A 9,768-nucleotide genomic window follows, 5' to 3' on the forward strand; every position below is an offset into this window, starting at 1 on the left:
CATATTCAGAGATATTTCTAGGCCATGCAGTGGGTTGCATGGCAGATTTAACTTTCATTCAGAAAAAAAAAATTATATGCATCATGAGGCTATCTAGAGTTGAGGTGGTGAGGACAGCCCCCTCCCAGCAGTCCCAAAGCTTGCAGTGAAATACCTCCGCTTTGGTAAAAGGCCGAGAGAGGTGGAACTAGTATCCAGTGCCACACAACAACACTGCTTCCATTTAAAATACATTTTGTCAGAAAAGATTTCAGATACACAATAGGACAGACTCAGACATAAAAGATTTCTAAACAAAACATAGTGTGTTTAAAACTGTATGTAGGCTTAGGGGAGAGAAGTAAGGGAGTATAGCGGGGGGGAGGGTATAGAGAGTAACAAAAAGAAGAAAATTATTTAAAAAAAAGCAAAATCTTAAAGGAGTAAAGATAATAAATGTTAACCATGTAAAAAAAAAAGTAATAGTGTAAAAATATAAGCCACATAAGAAAATATACACAGAGAGCTCAAATTATGTATAATACTGTGTTTTATTTGATTTTTTGACTATGAATGAGCTAAGTACAGAGAAATATTTCATTATACATACTGGTAAGCTAAACCAACATATATATTTTATAGATATCTTGATTTCAAAATTTGGGTCTGAGGATATGTTGCTTTGGTAAAGAAGTTCTGCTTTTGTTTCCACAGAGAATGAAAACATATGGATTCCTTCCAGAAAAATGTGGTTTGATCAAACAAGACCCCCTGAAACAATTGCCCAAATGGTCCAACAACCATGACAGCTTCAGGACTGCTGGCTGAGATGGACTTACCATATAGGATACTCATGACAGACCTGATTAACAGCACTCCCAATCATCAGAAAGTAGTCTTGACAACAACATCCAAATTCCCTAAATGATTGTTTATAAATATTTATTTACAAGGGGTATGTACTATAGATATAAATAATTTGCATTGGTATGGATCTAGGTCTTTGAGAGAAATTTTAGGTCAATAATGTGTATTTCTGCTCTTGGTTAAGATATTGTATTTGTATACCTCATTTAAAAATTTTATGCAGAAAGAACAAATACAGGATAATAGATAGCCATCTATGATATTCAAGTTTGTAGTCATGTTAGTTAGGTTTTCTAGATATATAGAAATATATTTCAGTTAGATAGATAATCTTCCAAACTTTCAAAGACATATGGAATATGGCATTTAAAATGTTTTAAGAACTTAAGACTTTTCATGACAATGAGACACATCTGCTCCTGGAAGAACCAGTTTAGTTTAAAAGGATTATGCGCAGTGAAGAGACTCTTTATGAAGTGTGTTAGCATTTGAAACTGCTCTTGCCTGGACTGCTTGATGCTTAGTTCTATGAACTAGACAAGTAGGATCCACAGAAAAATGACTGCTAAATTTGCCTAAAGAAGGTGAAACTGTCCTTCAGGGTTCCTGCTTCATGAAGAGTCTGCCAGATATTCTGCAGGACACAGAAGAAAGCAACTTATGAACTTGCCATTACAAGGCAAAACAGATGTTCAAATTTCCTGCTTCATGGAAAAATCTGACAGATACTGTTCTGTAGGATGAATATGGATGCCTAGAAGAATGTTATATAAGAACTTTTGATGACTATACAGGCAGAGCACTGTCTCTATCAATTCTAGAGGTTTGGAAGTTGCTTACAATGCACTTCCTGTTTACTGAGTAATATTATATCCTTCTGGAGTCTTTGATAGATTTTATGAATAATTCTAATTATAGCTTTCTTTAGTTATGATAAAAGTTAAAGTAGTTATAAATATTATAACTGCAATTCTTGCTTGATATGTTTTGTTATATGTAATTTTAACTATGTTAAAGTTAAAAAATCTTTCTTTTTATTTGAACAGAAAGAGGGAAATGGCATAAGACCTTCTGTATATGTGGGGTTTTTTTATTGGTTAATGAACTAAGAAGCTACTTTCCCCTGTAATAGGGCAGAATAGAGCTAGGCCTTTTATCTAAACTGAATGCTGAGAGAAAGTAGGTGGAGTCAGTGAGAAACCATGTAGCCACTGCAGGAGATAATGCCAGATGAAACCTTACCAGTAGGCCACAACCCCGTGGTGATGCACAGATTAATAGAGATGGGTTAATTTAAGATGTGAGAGCTAGCTAAAAATTCTCTTAAACTGTTGATCAAACAGTATTGCAGATAATATCATTTCTGAGAGATTATTTCACAATTATATACATTTTCTAAAACTCTTACTAATCAAATGTGTACTATTTACAAGTTATGGAATCTATTCAACAAATATTCTATACAACCTAAGCTAAATAGAAAAGCAAACAGAATAACTTACTTTCCATTCAAAGTTTGATTCTGAAGACGTTTAGGACCTTGAGCTGCTATTGCAAAACCCACAATGTATCCCAGTGTAAGTGCACCATCAGCGATAGCTTGAAAATAAACATAGCACCAAACAGCTTCATAACTTGCTCATACAAAATACCACTGAACTATCTGTGATATATAAAAGTTTTTCAGGCTAATTTCTATTACTTAAGAGAGGAAGGTGAGTAGGAAAAGAGGGGGAGAAAAGGGCAGAATTTAAAAGGGTGAAAGAGAGATTGAAAATTTTTCTGGAATTTATTCTAACAAATCTCAAATTAGTAGTGCTGGAAACTGGTAGAAAATTCATGTACGTGTTGATGATAACCTTATAATTGATCCTTGCCTTGAGTCACAGTAACTGCTTCTTTGGTAACAGTCATTTTGCACTGTTGGGACTTTACATTGCTTGCGTGTGACCTGTTCTTATAATAAAGGTCATCTGCTTTATACATTTTCTGATTGTGAAATTTATCATACCTAGGACAATGTCAGAAGGCATATAGACTACTGCCTGAAACTACAACTGGGTGGCACATTCTCTTCTCTAATCAAATACTATATACTCAGAAAATTTAGTTATGAATTAAGTGTATATTATTTACTCTTTATACTTAATGTAGTAAATATACTTATATTCAATATGAACATAAGTAAACAAACTGTATTTTCTTTAATATTTTTACTAGAGACATTTTCAAAGTAAGTATAAAATATTGCCACATAAAATATGCATATATTGTCTATTCCTCTGTCTTTTCAAAGACATTTAGATGATTTCTCTAATATTCCAAATCTCAGAATTAAAGACATCTGTGTGATTATTTTGAAGTTATCCACTCAAGTCATCACTACTTGGTACAGTGTCATCAGAGCCAATAGTATTTCTGTATCTGTTAAAGCCTGCTGGAACATGATGAATATTCAAAATGAGTCATGCATATTAGAAGGAAACAAACTTGCCTAGATAGAGACCAGCTGAGAATGTGGGAACATGATCGAAAATGAAGGTCAATCCAAGGATATTTATAGGCATTGCCACTATTCCATGGAGACACTGGGCGATGATGAAGAGATAAATACATATCGATCGGTGTGGTATCATTCCACCACAATCTGTTTTAACTAATTTTTCTGTACACAGCTCTTTTGGAAGACAAGAAATATATTTTATTGAATAGAATTCAAAATTAAATGTACAATTAAACTTGCAATTGCTACCACCATATATTTTCTTTTGTTTGATTTTTATGCTTTGAGTGTAATCATAAATCAATTATTATATTCTAAGTAGAAATAGCACAATAAAAGGAAATGTGTGGAAATACTGAGAAAGACGGATGCAGTATGAATGAAACAATGTGACTGTTATGTGTACAGGATACCATGAACACATATATTCTTATATACAAACACATTTATTCATATATATGCACTCATTTTTTTCTGTTCTTTGCATCCTGTTCTTCTGCCTTGACTCCAGAATAAAAGTACTTGCAATGTCCTAGATGATCTTTCTTGTCAAAGTCCACCATCTGAGTTTAGTTCTGTGGTCTTTTCTTTAGCAATCTTTAAATTAAAACATGTGCACTACTTTGATTAAGTAATTTCCTATATTCGACCCATGAGCTTTTTTTTATCCATACTCTTATGGTTTGTATATAAAGTGACACCATAATATCTCATGTACCAAATGTTTAGGAGAGGGTCCTAGAGCCGCGAAAGGGAAACACCACTAGTCTCTAATGGGAATGTCTTATCCTAGCCCCTTCCCAGATTCGTTCTGCTTGTGTCCTAACATGAGGTAAACAGACTTCTCTTGCACACTCCCAGTTTTCTGCCTGACCATGGGCTCAGAGTCGGTGAAGCATAGCAACCATGGAGAAACACTCTGAAAAGCTAAAATAGATCTTTCCTACTTGCAAGTTGTTTAAATTTGTTCATAGCAGGATAATACCTAGGTACACATGGGATCATAAAAAAAAGCTATGATATCATAAAGATTTCTTTAGTTGCTATGTGGTAATCTACTCAATAGATTTTGAAATCTTTGGATGACATGTTAGTCTTCGTTTTCTTACTCAAATGATTATAAAATTTTAGTATTTATACTTGCTAGTAGACTTATGGAGCTAAGTAACTGATAGGAAACTGTATCCACTATGACCAACTTGGGTGAAGTTTAACACATTCTTGACATGTTATTGTAGAAAACCTATTAAAGTGAAATTCATAACCTATGACATTAGAGAAAAGATATTTTACTTAGTTTCTATAGAGTAGTACATAACACTATAGAAAATAAAAAGATGTCCCTAAAATTGTGGTTTAACTCAACATTTTCCTCCTTTTCTTTTGAAATATAATAACATATACTGTGTTCATTTAGATTCTTTATGAAATTTTCACACATAAATATAATGTTTCTGATCAATTTCATCCCTTTCCTTTACCTGATTCACACTCCCACTGGGTGGTTTCCCCTTTCCAACTACATAACTCTTCTACATTTTTAAATGACTCAATGGGCTGTGTGAGAATTGGTCACAGAATGATGGGTGATTTATTTTTGCAGTGACCCCGGCACCTTTGCAAGGACTCTACTGCTGGACTGACTCTCTCTCTCTCTCTCTCTCTCTCTCTCTCTCTCTCTCTCTCTCTCTCTCTCTCTCTCTCTCTCTCTCTCTCTCTCTCTCTTTCTCTTTCTCTCTCTCTCTCATTCTCTGCAACAAATGGCTACATATAAATCTCCAGGAATGCATGGGCACTTGAGCTCCTTTATCCCCCATGATAGGGTGTTTGCAGACACCATCTTGGATAATTTGTACTCAGATACTCACAGCTTCCATGAGTTCAAGCTATTTGAATACACTAACTGTTTCATGCTTAAGACCAGCATTTAATACTACTTCCAACAATTTTCACCTCATCCAGTTCTTTCATTCTCCTGCATCTTATCCAATGTTCAGTGGGCCTTGGATGAATTATTAATGCCTGAGACTACAACAGTCAAACACTTTTTATTTTGTATCCTTCTAATCTTTCCATATTTTTAAAATGTGATTCAAACATACATAAAATCCTATTAGAATGTTCCTATTAACTATCTAAGTTGTCCCTTATATATTTCTTCTGTAATTATCACTGACACTTTTGTGTATCATTGTTCTCTTTCACAATATACAAACTCTCAGTGAAATCACAGTCAGAGTCAAAATATCTCTTTTCCATAATCTCTAGCTTTAATTTTAGAGCTAAAGTGGTGTGGTATTTCACTCTGTATGCTGTGATTACCATTAATGAATATAGGAACAGCTTTGAACCTACAGCATGGCAGAACTTAGCTAGGTGGGGGAAACTAAACTGAAAAAGTATAGCTGGGAAAAAGAAAGGCAGAGTCAGAGAGAAGCCATGGGGCCTCCTGCAGAGGCAGATGTGGGAGTCCCCTATGTGTGATTGCCATTAATGAATAAAGAAACTGTCTTGGCCTGTTTATAGGGCAGAACTTAGGTAGGCAGTGAAGACTTAACTGAATGCTGAGAGAAGGAACAAGTCAGAGAGATGCCATGGAGCAGCTGGAGACAGATGCTGGGAATTTTACCTGGTAGGCCACAACCTGTGGTAATATACAGATTAATATAAATAGGTTAAATTAAGATGTAATTTAATTTAACCAATAAGAAGCTAAAGCTAATGGGCCAAGCAGTGATTTAATTAATATAGTTTCTATGTGGTTATTTAGGGCTAAGCTAGCTGGGCAGCTGGGATGAACAAGTGGGCCCTCCTGCTACAGACAGACATGCCAAAACTCTGCCAATAAGCCACTGCCATGTGGCGATACACAGATTAATGTAGATGGGTTAAATTAAAATGTAAGAGTTAGCCAATAAGAAACTAAAGCTAATGGGCCAAGCAATGTTTTAAATAATACAGTTTCTCTGTGATTATTTCAGGGCTCTGAGCAGCTGGGAACCAAGAAGTGGCCCCCTCCCTCCAACAAATTGGCACTAATATGGTGGACTAAATCCATGTAAAACCTAAGAGGTTTTGAAAAAAATCTAGACACTAACAAACAAAGTTTAGCTGCATTTTGTTTTCCAAATGGGCTTTGCTTGAGACAGCATGCTGTGGCTCCTTTAAGAGAGGTCTTACTAATTCAGCAGTAGCATCAAAGTGGTTTCAAAAAGGAAACCATGAACCATGCTGCTAGTATGAACTGTTACTCTTTCACAAAATCAAGCATTGGGATGGGATTTGTGAGTAGCATGCTGCAGCTTGCTTGGTGGCAACATAGACTAGCTGTGTGCCTGGATGTGGGACAGTATGCACAGCTCAGAAGCAAAGAAGCTCTGCCATGTGGGACTGGGTGGAGCAAGCTAGAAGTACCATATATATACCTAGTAATGGTGCAGCTTAAATTTATGAAGTGCTTAGCATTTTAAAAAGCACTCCTGGAAAGTAAAGAATTATAGATATACAATCAAGAAAAATCCAGATTAAAAAGAATTATAAATGAGTCACAATGCAAAATAAATGTACATAGGCTTGTGAGACAGAAGAAAAAGAGTATGGAGAGTCATAAAAGGAACTTAGTGGTTTAAAAAATGTCTTGAAAGAGACAGAGTACAGACAGTCATAGATTAAAAGGAGTAAAGAAAAATAAGCCACAAAACATGGACTATACACACACAGAGAGTCTGGGTTATATATAATATTGTGTTTTATTTGAATTTTGTGACAGCAGAGAGACATTCGATTCTGGGGATTGCTAAACTAAACCAACATATATACTTTAAAGGCATTTTGTCTTCAAAATTTTAGTATAAGAATATGTTGCTTTGGAAAAGAGATTCTTTTGTTTCCACAGAGAATGAGAACCTGTGAATTAATTTCAGGCTAATATGGTTTGGTAGATCATGAACCCCCAAGAAGTTACCATGAACACCCCCAATAATTACTTCACCCAATATACAGCAGGAAGAAGTTTGGATAAAACTATGCCCATATTCCCAAATATTGTTTGCAAATATTTCTTTACATTTAAAGGGAGATATGGTATATAGATTTGCATTGGTATAGATCTTGGTTTTTTGATACAAATTTAATGTCAATATTGATATATGCCTATTTCTGCTCTTGATTAAGGTATTGTGTTTATGCAGCTCATTTAATAATGTATTGTAATAAATAGTCACCTATAATAGTCAAGTTTGTAGTCATGTTAGTTGGGATTTCTAGATGTACAGAGATGTATTTCAGATGGATAGGCATTCTTCAAACCTTTCAAAGACTACACACTATGGCATTTAAAATGTTTTAAGAACTTAAGACTTTTCATGACACATTTGTTCCTGGCAGCACCAATTGAATTCAAGAGGAAGATGGGCATCAAACTGGTTCCTCATGGAGTTGTTTTACCATTTGGGAAAGAAATGGCTCTTGCCCGGACTGCTGCATAAACTGGACATGCAGGACCAACAGAGCAGTGATTGATGAACTTGCCTAAAGGTGAGACAATCCTTCATGGTTCTTTCTTCATAAAAGAGCCTGTCAGACATTCTTCAGGACACAGAAAAAAAGTGACCAATAAACTGCCAATTTAGGCAGAAATGTCTTTGAAATTGCCTGCTTCATGGAAAAGTCCACTGAATACTATGAGCCTGTAGGCTAAATATGGATGCCCCAATGGTACAGAAGAACTTTGGGTGACTGTCCAGGCAGTGAGATATCTCTGTCATTTCTAGAGCTTTGGAAGTTGCTTACAATGTACTTCCTGTTTACTTAGGTAATATTATATCCTTCTGGAGACCTTGATGGAGTTGAAGAATAGTTATTATTATAGATTTCCTTAATTATGATAAAAGATAAATTATATACAAATATTGTAACTGTAAGTCTTGTTTGATAACTGTTTTATTATTTAAAATTTTACTATGTTAAAGTTTAAGCTTTCCTTTTTTATTTAAACACAAAAGGAGAGGTAATATGGGATTTTTCTCTGTATGCTGTGATTATCATTAATAAATTAAAAAAACTGCTTTAGACCTATTGCAGGGCAGAACTTAGCTATGTGGGGAAAACTAAACTGAATGCTGGGAAAGAAGGGCAGAGTTAACAGAGAAGCCATGAAGCCTCCTCCAGAGACAGACATGCCAAAACCTTGGCAGTAAGCCCCTGCAACGTGGTGATACACAGATAAATGGAGATGGGTGAAATTAATAAAAGTTAACCAATGAAAAGCTAGAGCTAATTGGCCAAACAATGTTTTATTTAATGTGGTTTCTGTGTGATTATATCGGGGCTCTGAGCAGCCAGGAACTGTAGTGATGAGGCGAGCAGGCCTGCTTTTCGTCCTGCCCGGTTCCTTCACAGCTAGGTTTACACCCGAAATAACAACACAGAAATTGTATTCATTTAAAAACTGCTTGGCCCATTAGCTCTAGCCTCTTACTGACTAACTCTCACATCTTGATTAACCCATTTCTATTAATGTGTGTAGCACCATGTGGTGGTGGCTTACTGGGAAGATTCTAACCTGCGTCCATCTTGGAGAGGAGAGCTACAGCGTCTGACTCACTTCCCTTCTTCCCAGCATTTTGTTCTGTCTTCCCCACCTACCTATGTTCTGACCTATCAGGCCAAGAAGTTTTCTTTATTAATTAACCAATGAAAGCAACAGATAGATAGAAGACCCTCCTACATCATGGAACCAACAAGTGGGCCCCCTACTTTGAACACTAAAGAAAAACATGTAGCATTCAAACTCCATTTTGACTTCATGGAAAACTGAGTCAAGAAAATCTTTCATGATCTTTGCAGTCATAAAACATCTCCTGAATCCATTTTCCTCTGCTTTGTTCTAGAAAGTTGAGCTTACCAGTCTACCTACACCTAAGAATCATATTTCTGTTTCTGATTGACCAATAATTGAATATAACTTTTGACTCTTAACAATAAAAAATAATTCTGTATTAAGGAAAATTAAAGATTGTAAATAACATAAGTAGCACAAAAGTAGCACACATAGAAATTCTCAGAAGAGAAACTATCAAGATATGGAGTTTGTTTAATATTACAAATACTGACTAAAGTTATGATTTCACAGTGTGGAAAGTTTAATTTTAGTAAATATCACAAGTTACATTAATGAGCAGACAGAAATAACTCTGTTACAACATTTTGGGTAAAGTTGTGTTAAACTCCCCAAAAGAAATGGGTAAAAAAGTCAAGAAATCAGTACAGATTTTTTATAGACTCATGTATGAAAACAAGGAGATATCAACAGATCATAAAAAGAGGACTGATCAGTAGCATGTCTGCTCTTTATTCTTTAAGAGTGAGTGAAACGTAGAGCTAGGGAGGTGGCTCAGCAATTCAGGGCTCTTGAATGT

General features: G+C 35.3%; 1 protein-coding gene across 1 annotated transcript in view; it reads right to left on the reverse strand.

Annotated features, from left to right (window-relative positions):
• Nucleotides 1–9,768, reverse strand: part of LOC126508315 (solute carrier organic anion transporter family member 6C1-like) — an 85,543-nt gene that overhangs the window by 71,376 nt on the left and 4,399 nt on the right. Inside the window, exons 3-4 of the mRNA XM_050153506.1 lie at nt 3,341–3,523; nt 2,349–2,445 (exon numbers count right to left, since the gene is read on the reverse strand). Coding sequence (XP_050009463.1) covers nt 2,349–2,445; nt 3,341–3,523 — 280 coding nt within the window. The remainder of the gene's footprint in view (nt 1–2,348; nt 2,446–3,340; nt 3,524–9,768) is intronic.

Source organism: Alexandromys fortis, unplaced genomic scaffold (assembly GCF_014885135.2).
Source record: "Alexandromys fortis isolate MF-2015 unplaced genomic scaffold, M_Fortis_MF-2015_v1.1 scaffold_61, whole genome shotgun sequence".
Taxonomy (NCBI): domain Eukaryota; kingdom Metazoa; phylum Chordata; class Mammalia; order Rodentia; family Cricetidae; genus Alexandromys; species Alexandromys fortis.